This window comes from Biomphalaria glabrata, chromosome 7 (assembly GCF_947242115.1).
Source record: "Biomphalaria glabrata chromosome 7, xgBioGlab47.1, whole genome shotgun sequence".
NCBI lineage: Eukaryota > Metazoa > Mollusca > Gastropoda > Planorbidae > Biomphalaria > Biomphalaria glabrata.
Genome location: NC_074717.1, coordinates 34,552,407 through 34,573,576, shown reverse-complemented (window position 1 = coordinate 34,573,576; position 21,170 = coordinate 34,552,407). Strand labels below are relative to the sequence as shown.

The following is a 21,170-nucleotide window of genomic DNA, read 5'->3' as shown; positions in this document are numbered from 1 at the left end:
AGCATAATTAAAATAGGGTAGGGGGCACGGTGGCTAAGTGGTTACCTGACTTTTGTTGGGGAAAGGAAATGCGGATAGTCGTTGTGCTGGCCACATGACACCCTGCTCGTTAAACGTCGGCCAAAGAAACAGATGACTTTAACATCATCTGCCCTATAGATCTCAAGTTCTCTTTACCTTTTTTTTAATAAGAGAGAAATTGATTTCAAAACCTTGTTTTCTTATTGATTGCATACGATTCTTACCAATTCTGTGCTAAGTGAGAGGATTTATTCAGTAATCCTACACAGTACACCAAGAAAAACAGATAATTGCTTTAACTATTTTGAGCTAGTAAACAAAAATATTATTTGATCTACAAATGTTACTGATAATTAAAACATTGCTTAACATTGCTTTACTATATAATTCAAATAAAATATCACCCTAAAAGTTCGCCGTGTTAAAACAATATCAAATACTATTTCTACTGAATAAAGGACCCTAAGGGAATGCATCAGAGTTTGTATAAAGAACACACACACACATATATAAATCAACTTTGCTCTATTGTTTCGATTGATAAATCGTGGCACTCCCAAACAGTTTTGTTTGTATTGTGTGTTCTTTTACACCAGGTTTATTACTGCAATTATCATTTAGAGAAAACATCACAACGGTGAAAGCAAATATAATAAAACAATGTTTCTGGGGGAAGTTTGATCAGGATGAATGATTTCAAATCCGGGATGCATACTATCTTCTGTTACCTCCCTTTAAAAACTCACTAAATGTGTACACATCTACGAAAGGACGAAAAAGAAACTTTCAAGACTTTCAAGACTTTCTACTGTGGAGAATGAAACGTATTTCTTGACAGGTTCGCTGGATTACGTTGACATTAGTTCAACTACTGTTAGTGTGTACTATTAGTGTGTACTATTAGTGTGTACTATTAGTGTGTTCAGAAAACGTAAACTATAACATCTTCTTACTTTAACCTGCGCAAAACGTCAAGAGTGTGTGGTATGGCTAGACATTGTAACCATGGGATAGTTAATTTAGAACACTCTTAACATTACTTGCTATTAGAATTTCATTCTTCGGCTTTCTGATTTTTAGTTAGAGAATGGGACATTTAATTAAGTAGTAAAATAGTAAAGAATAGTAAATAGAGAATGGAACTAAGTAGTAAAGTTCCCCTAACAGATCTATGGGACAAATTATATACACGATAGAAACACATCAATTTATTATGTAGGCGACTATAATCTCTCTATATAATTCTCTTCATGGCTCAACAGTTTGGACAAAAAGTAAAGGAAAGATCACTCTTTCAAATACTAGAGTTACCCCTCGAAAAAAAAGAGGGGGGGGGATAACAAATAGTATTCCCTCGTCACTAAATAGCAGGGCCGGGCTTAACCATTGTGACCAAGAAGTCGAGGGGACGGGGGAGCAAGGGGGTGCAAATGGATTCTCAGTAGCTAAATACTAGCCATTTTTTAATACCACCAAATCAATTAACTTCTAAATAGCAATTGGTTAATGTAGTAGTAAATTAGCCTAGGCGTATCAGGAATTGATGGCCAAACATGTACGAGCACGCCTCTGAATTCTGAGTAGTCACATTTTAGCCAATTAAAAAAAAATTATATAATGAAATTCATCGTCCAGATCTGTTTTTTTAATACGTAGATGTAGATTTAGTTAGAATCCAGGGGGTGCAAGTGCACCACCATGTACCCCCCTGCGGGCGTCCATGCATTATATATTCAATAATTTTAATAAATTAATTTTCAATTTTCCTGGTAAATCAAGAGGCCGCGGAAAATCTGTTATAAGTTATAAAATGGTTTAACTTAATAATTTACTATACACTTAGATAGCGTCAGTCCTATGAAGGTGCAGGACACACTGCAAAATTATATTTAAATATTTAAATAACATTCTATGTTCGTTAAAATGTATCAAAAAATAAATTTTAAAGAGTTTTTTTTTAAAAACATTTTATATATTTCAATCAATACCTCACACAGCAAGAAAATCAGAAAAAACAATATTTAAAGAGCTAACACAGCAAAAGAAAAAACTTTACGATTTTATCATGAAGTTTTTCAATGTTGTTAAATAGAAGCTTATCTTCGTTAAAACAATAGAAAGAGAGCGAAAGAGAGAGTAGGAGAGAGAAACAAAGAAAGAGAGTTAAGCGACACATCTTAGACAACACATAACTTTAGGACTAGGCTAGGTGATTGTTTATTTAGTGAATTACAATGTAAGCTGATTATATTATCTTATCTTATATAATACAGACGTTACTTCAAAAATAATTAATATACAAAAGAGCTTTGTTTGATTTTTTTTAAGGTTTCATCAATATGGGGATTCCAAGGCAGTTTTTCATTTATTATCTTTTCGCTAAAGTTTAGACGTCTCAGTCTGCTCTGACTTTATAAAAACATACCGCAAAATATTGTCATTATATTTTTTTCTAACATTCTTTTGATGGAGATCCATGTTCCTGGGATTGTTCCATATGAATATAATACCTTCAATAACATGGACTAGAAAACGATTAGGTAATACTAGTTTTCATTAATAGTTTTAAGACCAATCTACACCATTGAAATAATGTTAGATTCCTCAATGGAGTTAAGCAAAGTGTTTGAAAACAGAGGTAACTACTAATGGAAAAATATTTTACCTTCAAGCAATGATGTTACACTCACTAAATGTACCCTCTGTATCGTCTGATAATATGTTCATGTTTCTAAACATGTCTCCCTAAACCATCCATGGTACAAATGTGTTTGTTACAACACATAAGGAATGACTAAAAACAAACAAATTCTCAATGTAAATTAAACGCAAAACAAAAATTTCCGATGGCCTTAGGCGACCCCAGGCAAATGGTCATTCAACCCCCAAAGGGGTCGCGATCCAAATGTTGAGAACCCCTGATATAGGATGTTAGCTTTAGTTTCATTCATTACCATTACGTGTTAAGTTATCTTCTCCTTTTAATTGTGCATTTTTTCACTTTATCTTCTTCGCAGAATTAAATATAAAAAAAAGAACATAAATCAAAGAATGCTCTACTTCGCACTTGTTCTGGGATTGTTAGGGAAAGTTGTTTCCGAAGACGTGGAGACAGCTCTTGCATCTACCAGTCAACAATGTCAATCACAAGTTACAAGCTGTACAGTCTTAAACAGCGCAGTTAATTTATTTTACTATTCTTCAAAATATTGTGAAGCCGTTAGATACTCAACGCCCAGTTTCGCTTCTCTGACTTGCTTGGTCGAAGACAATGGCTGCACTCTGACCGAGTACTTCAGACTGAGAAATGCTGCTTGTGGCACCAATTCAACTACTGGTCTGGATAGGGCTGAAAATGTTAGCATAGCTCTTGTATCGAGTAGTCAGCAATGTAGATTGCAAATTTCAAACTGTATAGTCAGAGATACAGCCGTCACGAAATTGTACATGTCTTCCAAATATTGTGAAGCCATGCAATATTCAACTGCCAGTTTCTCTTCTCAGACGTGTCTGGTCATAAACAGTGGCTGTACCCAGAGCGAGTACGACAGCGTGAGGAATGCTGCTTGTGGAACAAATTTAACAACTAACCATAATGGTACCAAAGACGTGGAGACAGCCCTTGCGTCTACCAGTCAACAATGTCAATCACAAGTTACAAGCTGTACAGCCTTAGATATAACGGTCCAAAATTTGTACACGTCTTTAAAATATTGTGAAGCCATTAGATACTCAACGCCCAGTTTCGCTTCTCTGACATGCTTGGTCAAAGACAATGGCTGCACTCTGAATGAGTACTTCAGACTGAGAAATGCTGCTTGTGGCACCAATTCAACTACTGGTCTGGATAGGGCTGAAAACGTTAGCATAGCTCTTGTATCGAGTAGTCAGCAATGTAGATTGCAAATTTCAAACTGTATAGTCAGAGATAAAACGGTCACGAATTTGTACATGTCTTCCAAATATTGTGAAGCCATGCAATATTCAACTGCCAGTTTCTCTTCTCAGACGTGTCTGGTCATAATTAGTGGCTGTACCCAGAGCGAGTACGACAGCGTGAGGAATGCTGCTTGTGGAACAAATTTAACAACTAACCATAATGATACCAAAGACGTGGAGACGGCTCTTGCATCTACCAATCAACAATGTCAATCACAAGTTACAAGCTGTACAGCCTTAGATATAACGGTCCAAAATATGTACACGTCTTTAAAATATTGTGAAGCCATTAGATACTCAACGCCCAGTTTCGCTTCTCTGACATGCTTGGTCAAAGACAATGGCTGCACTCTGAATGAGTACTTCAGACTGAGAAATGCTGCTTGTGGCACCAATTCAACTACTGGTCTGGATAGGGCTGAAAATGTTAGCATAGCTCTTGTATCGAGTAGTCAGCAATGTAGATTGCAAATTTCAAACTGTATACTCAGAGATACAACGGTCACGAATTTGTACATGTCTTCCAAATATTGTGAAGCCATGCAATATTCAACTGCCAGTTTCTCTTCTCAGACGTGTCTTGTCATAAACAGTGGCTGTACCCAGAGCGAGTACGACAGCGTGAGGAATGCTGCTTGTGGAACAAATTTAACAACTAACCATAATGATACCAAAGACGTGGAGACGGCTCTTGCATCTACCAATCAACAATGTCAATCACAAGTTACAAGCTGTACAGCCTTAGATATCGCGGTCCAAAATTTGTACACGTCTTTAAAATATTGTGAAGCCGTTAGATACTCAACGCCCAGTTTCGCTTCTCTGACATGCTTGGTCAAAGACAATGGCTGCACTCTGACCGAGTACTTCAGACTGAGAAATGCTGCTTGTGGCACCAATTCAACTACTGGTCTGGATAGGGCTGAAAACGTTAGCATAGCTCTTGTATCGAGTAGTCAGCAATGTAGATTGCAAATTTCAAACTGTATAGTCAGAGATACAGCCGTCACGAATTTGTACATGTCTTCCAAATATTGTGAAGCCATGCAATATTCAACTGCCAGTTTCTCTTCTCAGACGTGTCTTGTCATAAACAGTGGCTGTACCCAGAGCGAGTACGACAGCGTGAGGAATGCTGCTTGTGGAACAAATTTAACAACTAACCATAATGATACCAAAGACGTGGAGACGGCTCTTGCATCTACCAATCAACAATGTCAATCACAAGTTACAAGCTGTACAGCCTTAGATATAACGGTCCAAAATATGTACACGTCTTTAAAATATTGTGAAGCCATTAGATACTCAACGCCCAGTTTCGCTTCTCTGACATGCTTGGTCAAAGACAATGGCTGCACTCTGAATGAGTACTTCAGACTGAGAAATGCTGCTTGTGGCACCAATTCAACTACTGGTCTGGATAGGGCTGAAAATGTTAGCATAGCTCTTGTATCGAGTAGTCAGCAATGTAGATTGCAAATTTCAAACTGTATACTCAGAGATACAACGGTCACGAATTTGTACATGTCTTCCAAATATTGTGAAGCCATGCAATATTCAACTGCCAGTTTCTCTTCTCAGACGTGTCTTGTCATAAACAGTGGCTGTACCCAGAGCGAGTACGACAGCGTGAGGAATGCTGCTTGTGGAACAAATTTAACAACTAACCATAATGATACCAAAGACGTGGAGACGGCTCTTGCATCTACCAATCAACAATGTCAATCACAAGTTACAAGCTGTACAGCCTTAGATATCGCGGTCCAAAATTTGTACACGTCTTTAAAATATTGTGAAGCCGTTAGATACTCAACGCCCAGTTTCGCTTCTCTGACATGCTTGGTCAAAGACAATGGCTGCACTCTGACCGAGTACTTCAGACTGAGAAATGCTGCTTGTGGCACCAATTCAACTACTGGTCTGGATAGGGCTGAAAACGTTAGCATAGCTCTTGTATCGAGTAGTCAGCAATGTAGATTGCAAATTTCAAACTGTATAGTCAGAGATACAGCCGTCACGAATTTGTACATGTCTTCCAAATATTGTGAAGCCATGCAATATTCAACTGCCAGTTTCTCTTCTCAGACGTGTCTTGTCATAAACAGTGGCTGTACCCAGAGCGAGTACGACAGCGTGAGGAATGCTGCTTGCGGAACAAATTTAACAACTAACCATAATGATACCAAAGACGTGGAGACGGCTCTTGCATCTACCAATCAACAATGTCAATCACAAGTTACAAGCTGTACAGCCTTAGATATAACGGTCCAAAATATGTACACGTCTTTAAAATATTGTGAAGCCATTAGATACTCAACGCCCAGTTTCGCTTCTCTGACATGCTTGGTCAAAGACAATGGCTGCACTCTGAATGAGTACTTCAGACTGAGAAATGCTGCTTGTGGCACCAATTCAACTACTGGTCTGGATAGGGCTGAAAATGTTAGCATAGCTCTTGTATCGAGTAGTCAGCAATGTAGATTGCAAATTTCAAACTGTATACTCAGAGATACAACGGTCACGAATTTGTACATGTCTTCCAAATATTGTGAAGCCATGCAATATTCAACTGCCAGTTTCTCTTCTCAGACGTGTCTTGTCATAAACAGTGGCTGTACCCAGAGCGAGTACGACAGCGTGAGGAATGCTGCTTGTGGAACAAATTTAACAACTAACCATAATGATACCAAAGACGTGGAGACGGCTCTTGCATCTACCAATCAACAATGTCAATCACAAGTTACAAGCTGTACAGCCTTAGATATCGCGGTCCAAAATTTGTACACGTCTTTAAAATATTGTGAAGCCGTTAGATACTCAACGCCCAGTTTCGCTTCTCTGACATGCTTGGTCAAAGACAATGGCTGCACTCTGACCGAGTACTTCAGACTGAGAAATGCTGCTTGTGGCACCAATTCAACTACTGGTCTGGATAGGGCTGAAAACGTTAGCATAGCTCTTGTATCGAGTAGTCAGCAATGTAGATTGCAAATTTCAAACTGTATAGTCAGAGATACAGCCGTCACGAATTTGTACATGTCTTCCAAATATTGTGAAGCCATGCAATATTCAACTGCCAGTTTCTCTTCTCAGACGTGTCTTGTCATAAACAGTGGCTGTACCCAGAGCGAGTACGACAGCGTGAGGAATGCTGCTTGTGGAACAAATTTAACAACTAACCATAATGGTACCAAAGACGTGGAGACGGCTCTTGCATCTACCAATCAACAATGTCAATCACAAGTTACAAGCTGTACAGCCTTAGATATCGCGGTCCAAAAGTTGTACACGTCTTTAAAATATTGTGAAGCCATTAGATACTCAACGCCCAGTTTCGCTTCTCTGACATGCTTGGTCAAAGACAATGGCTGCACTCTGAATGAGTACTTCAGACTGAGAAATGCTGCTTGTGGCACCAATTCAACTACTGGTCTGGATAGGGCTGAAAACGTTAGCATAGCTCTTGTATCGAGTAGTCAGCAATGTAGATTGCAAATTTCAAACTGTATACTCAGAGATACAACGGTCACGAATTTGTACATGTCTTCCAAATATTGTGAAGCCATGCAATATTCAACTGCCAGTTTCTCTTCTCAGACGTGTCTTGTCATAAACAGTGGCTGTACCCAGAGCGAGTACGACAGCGTGAGGAATGCTGCTTGTGGAACAAATTTAACAACTAACCATAATGGTACCAAAGACGTGGAGACGGCTCTTGCATCTACCAATCAACAATGTCAATCACAAGTTACAAGCTGTACAGCCTTAGATATCGCGGTCCAAAAGTTGTACACGTCTTTAAAATATTGTGAAGCCATTAGATACTCAACGCCCAGTTTCGTTTCTCTGACATGCTTGGTCAAAGACAATGGCTGCACTCTGAATGAGTACTTCAGACTGAGAAATGCTGCTTGTGGCACCAATTCAACTACTGGTCTGGATAGGGCTGAAAACGTTAGCATAGCTCTTGTATCGAGTAGTCAGCAATGTAGATTGCAAATTTCAAACTGTATAGTCAGAGATACATCGGTCAATAATTTGTACATGTCTTCCAAATATTGTGAAGCCATGCAATATTCAACTGCCAGTTTCTCTTCTCAGACGTGTCTTGTCATAAACAGTGGCTGTACCCAGAGCGAGTACGACAGCGTGAGGAATGCTGCTTGTGGAACAAATTTAACAACTAACCATAATGATACCAAAGACGTGGAGACAGCCCTTGCGTCTACCAGTCAACAATGTCAATCACAAGTTACAAGCTGTACAGCCTTAGATATCGCGGTCCAAAATTTGTACACGTCTTTAAAATATTGTGAAGCCATTAGATACTCAACACCAAGTTTCGCTTTTTTGATTTGTCTTGTCGAAAACAGAGGCTGTACTCTGACCGAGTACTTCAGATTGAGAAACGCTGCTTGTGGCACCAATTCAACTACTGGTCTGGATAGGGCTGAAAACGTTAGCATAGCTCTTGTATCGAGTAGTCAGCAATGTAGATTGCAAATTTCAAACTGTATAGTCAGAGATACAACGGTCACGAATTTGTACATGTCTTCCAAATATTGTGAAGCCATGCAATATTTAACTGCTAGTTTCTCTTCTCAGACGTGTCTGGTCATAAACAGTGGCTGTACCCAGAGCGAGTACGACAGCGTGAGGAATGCTGCTTGTGGAACAAATTTAACAACTAACCATAATGATACCAAAGACGTGGAGACAGCCCTTGCGTCTACCAGTCAACAATGTCAATCACAAGTTACAAGCTGTATAGCCTTAGATATTACGGTCCAAAAGTTGTACACGTCTTTAAAATATTGTGAAGCCATTAGATACTCAACACCAAGTTTCGCTTTTTTGATTTGTCTTGTCGAAAACAGAGGCTGTACTCTGACCGAGTACTTCAGATTGAGAAATGCTGCTTGTGGAACAAGTTCTACAACAGTCGAGAATACTGCTGGCGAAAACGTTAGCATTGCTCTTGTATCGAGTAGTCAGCAATGTAGATCACAAATTTCAAGCTGTATAGCCAAAGACAACACCGTAAAAAATTTGTATATGTCTTCAAGATATTGTGAAGCCCTGCAATTTTTAAGTATCTCTTCAAAGACATGTCTGGATGCAGACAGCGGTTGTACACAGCGCGAGTACAACATGGTAACACAAGCTGCGTGTAGAGGAAGTTCTCTTATTTCTGGGACTTTATCTCTTGTCATATCTTCCTTTGTTATTCTCTTGAAAAAATTGTAATTACGCTGTCAGCAAACTTAGGTTGTTGAAATCCAACGTATTGCTTTAAAATTAATATTTTACCTTAATTAAAATGCAACGCATTTTCCTAAACTGCTACAAATAGAATAGTAGAAATAATGGTGATAATTAAGTTTAAAAACTTTCTTTTTACCCTTCTAACTATTAACCGACAATATGTCAGTTTTTACAAAGCTTCTATCAACTCACTCGGTCTGTCTCTCTGGTCAGTTTTTAGAAAGCTTCTATCAAATCACTCGGTCTGTCTCTCTGGTCAGTTTTTACAAAGCTTCTATCAACTCACTCGGTCTGTCTCTCTGGTCAGTTTTTACAAAGCTTCTATCAACTCATTCGGTCTGTCTCTCTGATCAGTTTTTACAAAGCTTCTATCAACTCACTCGGTCTGTCTCTCTGGTCAGTTTTTACAAAGCTTCTATCAACTCACTCGGCCTGTCTCTCTGATCAGTTTTTACAAAGCTTCTATCAACTCACTCGGTCTGTCTCTCTGGTCAGTTTTTACAAAGCTTCTATCAACTCACTCGGCCTGTCTCTCTGGTCAGTTTTTACAAAGCTTCTATCAACTCACTCGGCCTGTCTCTCTGGTCAGTTTTTACAAAGCTTCTATCAACTCACTCGGCCTGTCTCTCTGGTCAGTTTTTACAAAGCTTCTATCAACTCACTCGGTCTGTCTCTCTGGTCAGTTTTTACAAAGCTTCTATCAACTCACTCGGCCTGTCTCTCTGATCAGTTTTTACAAAGCTTCTATCAACTCACTCGGCCTGTCTCTCTGATCAGTTTTTACAAAGCTTCTATCAACTCACTCGGTCTGTCTCTCTGATCAGTTTTTACAAAGCTTCTATCAACTCACTCGGTCTGTCTCTGGTCAGTTTTTACAAAGCTTCTATCAACTCACTCGGTCTGTCTCTCTGATCAGTTTTTACAAAGCTTCTATCAACTCACTCGGTCTGTCTCTCTGGTCAGTTTTTACAAAGTTTCTATCAACTCACTCGGTCTGTCTTTCTGGTCAGTTTTTACAAAGCTTCTATCAACTCACTCGGTCTGTCTCTGGTCAGATTTTACAAAGTTTCTATCAACTCACTCGGCCTGTCTCTCTGGTCAGTTTTTACAAAGCTTCTATCAACTCACTCGGTCTGTCTCTCTGGTCAGTTTTTACAAAGCTTCTATCAACTCACTCGGTCTGTCTCTGGTCAGTTTTTACAAAGCTTCTATCAACTCACTCGGTCTGTCTCTCTGGTCAGTTTTTACAAAGCTTCTATCAACTCACTCGGTCTGTCTCTCTGGTCAGTTTTTACAAAGCTTCTATCAACTCACTCGGTCTGTCTCTCTGGTCAGTTTTTACAAAGCTTCTATCAACTCACTCGGTCTGTCTCTCTGGTCAGTTTTTACAAAGCTTCTATCAACTCACTCGGTCTGTCTCTCTGGTCAGTTTTTACAAAGCTTCTATCAACTCACTCGGTCTGTCTCTCTGGTCAGTTTTTACAAAGCTTCTATCAACTCACTCGGTCTGTCTCTCTGGTCAGTTTTTACAAAGCTTCTATCAACTCACTCGGTCTGTCTCTCTGGTCAGTTTTTACAAAGCTTCTATCAACTCACTACACTTTATTTCTATCACATCCAATCTCTGATTACATTTTTTTGTTGTACCTAACTAAAGGAATATCAATAAAAAATTATTTTATTAGTCAATTAATTACTCGTTATTATTCAGGGCAGACTGGGTGTCCATATCGGCACGGGCATTTCTTTCCCATCGGGCCAAAAAATCGTGTGCTTTATAACGGACATCCTTTCATGCTTGTCCTCAAAAGCATTGTGTAAATAATAATGTATCGAAAGTAGTTAGCTATAGGAATGATATATTAGTTAATTTTGAAACTATATAATAATCAATATTACTAAATGAATAAAGTGTAACTCTTAGAATTGGGAATCTCTTACCATCAAAATGTCCTACTACCATATACATTGACAGGCGCGGTGGCTGAGTGGTAAAGCGCTTGGCTTCCGAACAGGAGGGTTCCGAATCCTGGTGAAAACTGGACTTTTTTTTCGGTTTTTTTTTAGGGCGCCTCTAAGTCCAACCAGATTTAATGGGTACCTGACATTAGCTGAGGAAAAGTAAAGGCGGTTGGTCATTGTGCTGGCCACATAACGCCCTCGTTAACCGTAGGACACTGAAACAGATGAACTTTACATCTTCTGTCATATAGACAACATGGTTTGAAAGGGGAACTTAACTTAAAACAAGGTTGTTAGACATATTAGGCGTAATGAGCAAAACTTGTTATGAAAATTGTTCAATCCATCTAGGTCTAGGATTAAGGCTATATATCTATCTTTAAACAACTTTAAAAATAATTTGCAAATTTATATTTAAGCTTTACTTCTCCCTATTCGAGTCCTTAAAATGGATTTCGATCTACCTACTAGGCCTACTCTACGTACATTAAAGAAACACGTTGACAATTTGAACTTTGTTATAGAGTCTGTGTGCGTATAGCTGTCTGGAAAGTAGGGCGAATGTTTTGGTTGTATAGACTAAAATGTTTCTGATGAAACCCCGAGGTGGTCTGTCGTAATTCAAGTAAATACAGCATATGTAAAATTTTTAAGGGGAGAGCAGCCGGAGACGTGTGGAAGAAAAGACGTTTAATTTTTTTTTTTTAGATATATCCTGTTTAAAATTGTCATTTCACTTGTATTTTTGCAGACACTTCCTTTCAAGGTAAATAGATGTATATTTATAATAAAAGTTATATTCAGTTATATTCAGTTTTAAAGAAGATTACTTACTTTTAATGGAATGACACCCCAAAATGACAATTTTCGTATATATATTTCAGGAGATTTCTAAGAGTTTTCAAAAGATATTGATACTTTCCGGATACATTCAGGACTTTTTCGTATATTTTACAATTTCAGGGGATTTCCAGGACCTCCTTTTAAATCGACACGAGGCCACGGGAAATCTGTTATAGGTTATAAAATGGTTTAATTTAATAATTTATACACCTAGAATTAGCGCGGGTCCTATAAAAGTGCGGGGCCCACTGCGGTCGCATAGGTTGCAGTGGCCTAAGGTCGTCCCTGCAAAATAGCGGCGTATGCTACGCCGCCGGTCGACTAGTGTGAATTTGTGCGATTGGGAATCAAAGCAAATATGGGAACCTAAGCTTAGTGATTAAGCGACTATAGAAGCGGTCTAAAATTTAAATACACCTTGTTGTTATATCAACTGATGAGATATGGACAACTGATCTCACAGACACATTCAAAGCCCTAAGCATTCCTAAGAGGATCTTTATTAACTGTCAAAGGGCAGAACTGCTGCAGACCTGCCACGTCGTTAGACAATTTCTTAGTTTACTCTGATAAATGGACTACCATGAATTTTGTTTACCTTTAACGAAGCTCAACTTTGGCAGTGCCACAGATTGAAACTTAATAAACTTCCATGATAATAATAATAATTAGGCCTAATATAATCTTTTTTTCCTAGAGGATAGACACTTTATAAGACTTGTGTCTACAATTTAAGACATTTGACTTAGATGTATGACTAAAATGTAAGACACATTATAAATTATAAGGTAAATAACTATAAAATAATTTATAAATATTCCTCTTTAGCTGTCAATATCTTATTAAAACTATTGATTCCCTTACCTTTCCTTAACCTATCCTTCGATCCGTGAAATCGTTGGAGCTACACTAATAATTTGTCTTTCAATGGCGAAGCTAAGGTGGGGAAGGAGGGGGGAGAATTTGAAAATCCCCCCGGGCCCCCACTCGAGAGGGCCCAAATGAGTGTTTTTTACATTAAAAATTAAATATTTCGCAAAATGCAGGGGCCCCCAAGGAGTCAGGCCCCCCGGGCCTCCAAACGATGGAAAATTGCTAGCTACGCCCCTGTTGTCTTTCTTTATTCCTCTCTGTCTTTTGCCTTGAATAAAATCTTCTTCAACGAGAGATCCTCTCATTTTATGTCGTCTTACCATCGCTCTTTTCTGTCTGCCTCTTCTTCTTCTTCCTGATACTGTTCCCTGAAGAAAGGTATTAAGTAAGCCCTGAGGACCTTGTGATACAGCCCTTAACTACATTTCTTATTAATCTTCCAAGACAAGCCTTATAATTATTATTATTTTTAGTATTATTATTATTATATATCATATTAGCTTGATTTCAAACTTAATCTATTACTTTTGGTATAGAGAAAACTATGAAGAAAACAAAGCATTTCTTATGTGGACCACAACTAAAGGGAGACAAATATTTGAATGTCCACAGGTGCAAAAAAATGTCATTATGTGTGTACTTAAAATATTTTTTTTTCTGGATAAGGGTCAGTCAATCTGATTGATATATGGGAAAAGAAAAGAAATTATTTCTTTTTATCATATCACGTTTTAACAAATTTTTTTGTGTAATATATGTTTTACTAAGAAACTCCCTTAGCAAATTTTGTATTCTAGTAAAACAGAAGCATTGTAATGATATCGTTTCATCTGTAACGCAGCTTCTTTATATAAAAATCACAAATGAAATAGTAATGGCTTAATGCTGTACATATTAAAGGTAAATGAAAATAAATAATAATTATAGATATTATTAAATAATAATCATTAAATATTAATGTATATGACTATAAATATAAATAAGCATAGAATAGCCAGAATGTATATATGTTTTCAATTTTTATGGTCAATCATCTTAAATAAAATGAGGAATTTAAGTGATCTTTTTTGAAACAAATATTTTAATATTCGAAATTTCATTAGGAAGAAACATAACGCTACTAACTATGTTTGGTTATATTCATGGTAGGGCTAAATTTAGAATCTTATTCTACCTCGTGTACTTAAACATTGACCATGGCTATTATGAGGGGGTGAGGTCCTGGTCAACAGGTCTAGGTGAATGGTTGCAGACGTGTATGAGGGGTGTGAGGTTTGAAAGGAGTAGGTAACGGGAGATCGAGAGAGTTCGAGTTGGAGTTAGGGCTTGGAGCGAGACCAATCGTCATTAGAAGGCCTGAACACTGACCTGCAACGTCACAAGCTGTAGGCGGTGGAGACGAATGGTTTGTTGCAACATTAAATGAAAGTTTTACAAATCAAACAATAACATAGAACAAAAATGCTATTTAACGTTATTAGAATATGTATCCTTTGTGTGGGATCCTCCAACTCTTGAAAACATAAAGAAACTAGACCAAGTACAAACTAGAGCAGTGAGATTTGTAACAAACAAATATTCCAATTTGAATAGAGTAAGACCACTAGTTAAATTACTCAACTTAGAGACACTTCAGGGCAGAAGAATTCAAAATAAAGTAGGTATAATACATAAAAGATTGAACCATAATTTACAAACAGAAAAACAAAACCTAATGCAATACTCAAAAAAAGAAAAACACAAAGATGGTGGTACATTTCTTATTTCATCAAACAAATTCGCGCAAGTGCTACTTCTTTCCTTGTGTCATTAGAAAAGGGAATGAGTTGCCCAGGGGCGGACTGGGTATCAAAATCGGCCCGGGCATTACCATATAAACCGGCCCATAAACGAATGGCATGTCACATCATGGGCGTAGTCAGGATTTTTTCGGTGTGTGTGTGTGTGGGGGAGTTCTACTCAACTCTGCAATGTATATGTATGTAATTAATCTTCATTACATTCTGACCTTTTGATTCTTTCGGGCGTTTTTTTTTAGCCTAGAATAGGTTCTTCTTTTAATTAGTGGAAAGACAGTACTCACCACCAAGGACAGCTAGGGAGTCTGGGGGGGGGGGGGGGAGTGCTGTGAGCTGTGAGCTCTCCCAGCTGGGTCCGGATCCAGGCATTATTATTTTGAGCTTTAAAAAATGCATATTCTGAGGTATCTACAGTGCATTTAGCTTGCTACTCTTTCGCTAAAAAATTCAAAAAACAAATCTGCAATTCACTGCACTTAATTGATGGAGTCGTAGAAAATGGTAACTGTAGTTTTGTTTTAGTTTTTGAATTAGAGGGGAAGAGTAACCACAATACCCCTTTTGACTACACTTAGGAAATTCGGTGACTGTAGTTTGCTTAAGTTGGCTGCACTGGGGCATTAAGTAAAGTTTCCATTTCAGACAATGAGGTCTGAGGCAAGTAATGATTTAAACCCTCCCCTCCCGGCTACGCCCATGTGTCATATTATAGGTGTAAGACTAGTTCTCTTCAAAATATATAAAGTTTGATAACGCATCGAAAACTGAATATATGCTTGCGTAGGATTACATAATGTATTTTATTTATACAAGTATGTAGTCTGAAAACTATAAAAAACACAATAGCAGCCTTAATGAGTTTGAAACTTTTTGCTATTACTTATAGATTACAGACGTTTCTTCAAAAATAATATAATTACGCCCTACGCATTTCATGTTTCAATATAGTCATGCATGTTGATCTGTGACTTAAAATATGCTAAGTCATTGGTTTTCCTGGCTGACTCAGGCAACCTATAAACATAAGTTTGCCATTAATTATAACACTCAAAAATGATTGAAATCTAGATTTTTAGAAAATTAAATAATATTTTTTGTAAGTGTAGTAGGCCTATTTTTTTTTAGATATTTGCTTTTAAAAATAAACAAAAAGAAGACTTACTTTTCTGTTCAAATCTCAGAAAGAAGAACTCTATTCTCTATACCCATATTGAGTTGTGAATAAGCTGGGTGGTTTGCAATTTCACGGCTTTGTGTGTGTGAAAGTTAATTCCTATTAAGTATTGGTATAGAGCTTCTTCTTCCTCGTTCTCATTTTTATGTTGAAACGTTCAGATGACTAGACCAATATATGAGATGAACTGCGAAATAGTTTCCAAATCAGGGACCTCTCCATATAGTTTTCTTTCTATTGGGGTGTTTTTGGGCCAGTGTCTTGTACATGCCTCATGGTAAAGAAAACAGTTTTGAAGGACATGTTGTCTCATTCTGTTGTGTCCGGTCCTGATTCGTAAGATTAGACGTTGATCTTATCGGGATAGCTAATAATAGGCATCATCTTTTCCGTGATTCGGATGAGGTCTTTTCCATTTCTCATTTATTTTATATACTATTAGTTTCTTCATTTCTTCTGGATAGAGTGCAATGTTTAATTGTGAGTTTGTTTTCCGACTCTTGCCGAGTGCGTCAACCTTCTCATTTCCTTCTAGTTCTATGTGTGCTGGTATCCATTGTATCCGTTAAAGAGCTAATAACCCCCCTTATTTTTCTGCGTTATATCAATGTTTTATAACTTGAGCTCTCTAATCCCTCTTTTTCGTAAACTGACAATGGAACCATCAAAAGACGGGGGAGGGAAGGAGCAAAAAAAAAGGGAGTGCCATCAACGTACATGCCGACCAGCTAAATGATTAGGCCAAACACAACCTCAAAAACATCAAAGCTGTTTTGAAGTTCATGCCGCTCTTGCATAGCAAAAAGTAAAATCTAACGTTTTGCAAATGATAATACGTAGGCTACAGTGTATAGTGTAGTAAAAAAGTGTAGTAATTATTTAAAAAAAAAACGTGTTCGGGCATCTGTGTCTCGCTGCTGTCACTTTGTAAAAAAGTTGTCTGCATTCAATTTTTTTTTTCTTTGGTCGCCACCAGATCGGCCAATTTGATACCGCTCACCGGGCATTAGCCCGTTTGCCCATATAGCCAGTCCGCCCCTGGAGTTGCCTGAATCAACCAGGAAAACCAACGACTTTGCAGCGTTTAAGTCAACTAAAAACATGCACGACTAGATTGACACATGAAATGCGTAGGGTATATTGCTCTACTTTTTTGAAGTAACGTCTGTAATATATAAGATAAGAAAATTGCTCACACGTTGCTCGTTAATGTTGGGCCTTCTGTAACGAATGATGTTCCTTGAAGAGAGCTAGTTGTTGGCCTTGGACGTTGCTGTGTGTGATATGACTTTGTTTGAGTAAGAAAGGTTTTTCTATCGGAAATAGGTAGTTTCTTGTGAGGTGTAATTAGTTTTGGATTTGTCTGATGATCCACAAGGATAGGACTGTACATCTGTGAAATAGTTCAATAAATTGTTCATTTACTATCCCATTGAGTTGAGTCTTCTTGGAGAGTAAGCTATTGCTCCACTGCTAGAGTTTTCTGTGTTCATGTTGTCAATGGACTGAACTAGGGTTTGGACTCGCCAGCTCTTCAACCCCCTAGACAACACCATTCACTACCACTTAAGGCAAGCCTTATATTCAGGCGGTTTATGCCATAATCAAACAATTAACATGCACTCGTACAAGCCTAGCAAAAGTATATTATGATTCTATCTATCTACTAATCTACGTACATAATAGAAACAGACAGACAATGTAAAGCAGTGTACAATATTTGAGTATATCACAAACACACAGTCTCTATTTTATGAGATGTATAAATTATATTAAAAGTCAACTACTTGTTGAAGATATACACAATGAAAGTTACAAGCAGAGTTGCTGTTCCTGCTATCAGAGAGCATGCGCCACAGACTTGACTTTTAATAGAGTTGTATTCGTCTTCTGTGCATGTGTTGCCAGTGCTCTGGTCTAGCAAACAAGTCTTAGTGCTAAAGATATAGTCGTTGTAGGTTAAGGCTAAACAATATTGCTTGGTACTGTAATAGGAATATGCTTGGGGTGAATTTTGCGTTGTCAAACATCTGAATGCTTGGTTCAAGCAGTCTAAAGATAGAGTGACACGTCCAGTATTTGCCGCCATGACGTTCTCCTGGCCTATTAGCAGTGACAGCGCCAAAAACAAAGTAAAACTTTTGGTGTTGGTCGCCATTCTCTTGACAAAGTAATGATCTGGAAACAATTTTTTTTTAAATGTCAGTAATGAGTGGAAAAGCTAATTTAAGTCTTTAAAATGAATACAGTTATGTTAAGCATCGTTTGAATTAGTAAAAAAAAAGTAAAGTTCCCCTTTCAAACCTTGTGGTTTATAGGGCAGATGATGTAAAGGTCATCTGTTTCTGTGGCCTACTGTCAACGAGGGTGTCATGTGGCCGCACAAAGACCAACCACCTTTACTTTTCCCCAACTCATTAGGTACTCATTAGAGCTGGGTAGACTCAGAGGCGCCCAAAGATCCCGAAATAAAAAATCCCAGTCTTCACCAAGATTCGAACCCAGGACCCCCGATTTGGCAGCCAAGCGCTTTACCTCTCAGCCACCGCGATTCCTTGTTTGAATTAGTAACATTAAAATATTGGGACAGATTTATAAATAATAGTTTTAAGATTTCATAAAAATTGTAAGGAAAAAAATTCATTAAGCAGAAAAAGTTTGTAGGTTTAAAGTTAAAGTATCTTTTATTTACAAGTTTGTCAATTGTTGATGGGTGGTCATAGGGTTGTAGCTTGAAACAGCGTGTACATCTATACCGATGTGAGTGTATTCAGTGTATTATATTCTTAATACAGACCTTGAAATAAACTTGAATGTAACTCTTGCTTATAAATATGTAAAGCTTTCAACTTAAAAGTAGATGCATATACAGACACATATTTAATGTTACAATAAGCAAGATCTAATTCACTTTGTGTCTCTCATCTCTCACGTCTATTTCTCTTCTTCCACTTTCATATTTGTATTTTATAACTTGAATTACGTCATACCAATTTGTAGTTTCATCTAAATCTCTTCAGTCTACACAGCCAAAATAATCTGCTCACCTTTTCTAGTGCTCACATCACAAAAACGTCATTCCAGACGACCTGATATAGTTAAATCCTAGGTGTCACAAAGACCGCATCATGAATGAAGAGGGTAGAAACAGGATTTATACGGCAATTGGACCCCACTGTCAGGTGTTTTTTTTAACTAGGGTATGCCGGTTCTCCACCTGAATGCTGGTTATTAACTTTCTGCCGGGGTTGTAATTTAGCCGTGGCTCGTCTGCCTGGGCACCCTAACAGTCTAGCAAACAATTTATTAAATGAGTATCAAAGAACGACTAATACAAATATTAACGTATACTAGTGAATAACAAGATTGCATACAACAAACAAAGGTTAATGGAGTAAGGATATGATGTGGTATAAATGACGAATAAATATTGGTAGCATTTACACAGGCAACTACAAGTTATACATTGTATTCAAATGAAATATAGCACACCTTAAGCACGGTGCCACAATTTAATCAGTGCTCGCGAAGCCTACACACAATCATTCACTATGCCATGGATGCAAGAACCAAACCATACAATCAGGCTTGACTCCAACAGAGTCCCAAGCTTGCTTCCCTAAACAAGAAAAATACGCATTCCTGAGACCGTCATTACAATATCTCAAATCTTCCCCGCGAAGACTAACGTAAAATCAACTAACTTACCCAACACCGGGGAAGAAAACACCTGAAAAAAAAAGATCCGCCATCGGCACAACCACAACAGAGGCAAAGAAGCAAATGACATCAACAAAGCGCGTCCTTAGAAACTAAAGCGCACAAACCATTATTGTACACAAATGAGAAACATCACACAAGAAGCAACTCTAGATGCGCATGACACCCACAATGAAGTTAAATGTGAACCAGGCCTAACTGATGTTTATGAATGATTATCTAATTGATTTAATTGTTCTGTAAAGGGACAATCTCTCATTCAAAGCTTCAACAATTATAATTCTTCCCTTAAAAAAACAACAACACTTTTCCCTTTATTTAGATGTTTGTGATTATTGATGGTGCCACTACAGTGCACGTTCAAGATATAGTTCAAGAAGACACTTATATACGGAGCTTCTGGTTTATATTTGTCTTCGTCCTTTTGCATTAATACAAATTGAATATTTATTATTTGAGTAATCAAAACGTTGCGACCTTTTTGTATACTAAAACTAAAAATAAACAACAAAAAAAAAAAAAACAAAAAAAAAAAAAACGGCAAAACAGTGAAATATACGTGCCATGACAAAAAAAAAAGATTTTAAAAAAAAATAAAGTAAAATTTGTTAAGACAGGATACATTTTCTATAAGACTGATGGTTATTAATTTTTAAACAAAAGTTATTTACCAATTCAGATTTAGTAAAATAGTTTCTGAAAAACAAAACAATAAAACACAAAGAAATGACACATACAAGATATTCATATAAATCTATACACTTACCTCTGTTGTTTGTCTTATTTGATGATATACCAGCAAATAAAAATGTCTACAAATACTGTTATCTGTTTGTCAGTTCCTGGTACCAGACATTATATACTATATGAAAGTGTGTTTACCTTGGAGATATTTGCATAACACTGGAACTAGTTCTGAGACTCAGTACATGCCAAATCTGCTTGCAATGAGTAGAAACAGAAACAAGACAAACATTAAATAAATACTTTAAAAAATTCCTTCTTTACACAACTTTTGAATCGATTCTTGTTGAGTTTTATACGGATACGGATCACGAAAACGGCTCTAAATGACTTTCTGTGAAACTTAATAGAAATGTAATAGAAATGTATATCGCCAGGGCCGGTCCTAACAATTGCGGGGCCTATGCGAAACTCATTGCGCAGGGCCTACCTGGGTGGGAATATGGATAATAAGTGAAAATGAAGATTTTGTATTAGAAAAAAAAATCGACTTTGAATTTTATTCATTCTTTACAAAGTACAAAATTGCGATTAAATTAACTTTACTTTACGAACCTTGCAACCTATGGCATATAAAGTATTGGAACTTCCTATTAAGGTGAAAATTTGCCAATTTTGTCTATTTTTCAATAACTTTTTATAAGTTTTCAGGAGATTTTAATAAATTCAGGAGATTTCCTGCTCATTTTTCGAATATTTATTGCAATTTCTTAATTACACCTAGAATTAGCGGGGCCTATAAAAGCGCGGGGCCCACTGCGACCGCATAGGTTGCAGTGGCCTAAGACCGGCCCTGTATATCGCTGAGAATAACTAGCTCGTTGGCCACA

General features: G+C 37.5%; 1 protein-coding gene and 1 long non-coding RNA gene across 3 annotated transcripts; one reads left to right on the top strand and one right to left on the bottom strand.

The window, feature by feature from the left end:
- The first annotated feature begins 738 nt into the window (after nucleotides 1-738).
- Nucleotides 739-11,994, top strand: LOC129927235 (G surface protein, allelic form 156-like). The gene is made up of 2 exons (XM_056035107.1): nucleotides 739-859; nucleotides 3,039-11,994. The coding sequence occupies exon 2, from the start codon at nucleotides 3,073-3,075 to the stop codon at nucleotides 9,205-9,207; it is 6,135 nt and encodes a 2,044-aa protein (XP_055891082.1). The 5' UTR covers nucleotides 739-859; nucleotides 3,039-3,072; the 3' UTR covers nucleotides 9,208-11,994.
- Nucleotides 11,995-14,649: 2,655 nt separating this feature from the next.
- On the bottom strand, nucleotides 14,650-21,170 carry LOC106071987 (uncharacterized). Of its 2 annotated transcripts, XR_008778864.1 has the most exons (3): nucleotides 20,896-21,170; nucleotides 20,363-20,534; nucleotides 14,650-18,054 (listed from the first exon to the last, which is right to left on the bottom strand). It is a non-coding gene; the product is annotated as an uncharacterized LOC106071987 (long non-coding RNA). The 2 variants fall into 2 exon arrangements; XR_001218515.2 differs by lacking the exon at nucleotides 20,896-21,170 and having other exon boundaries at nucleotides 20,363-20,886.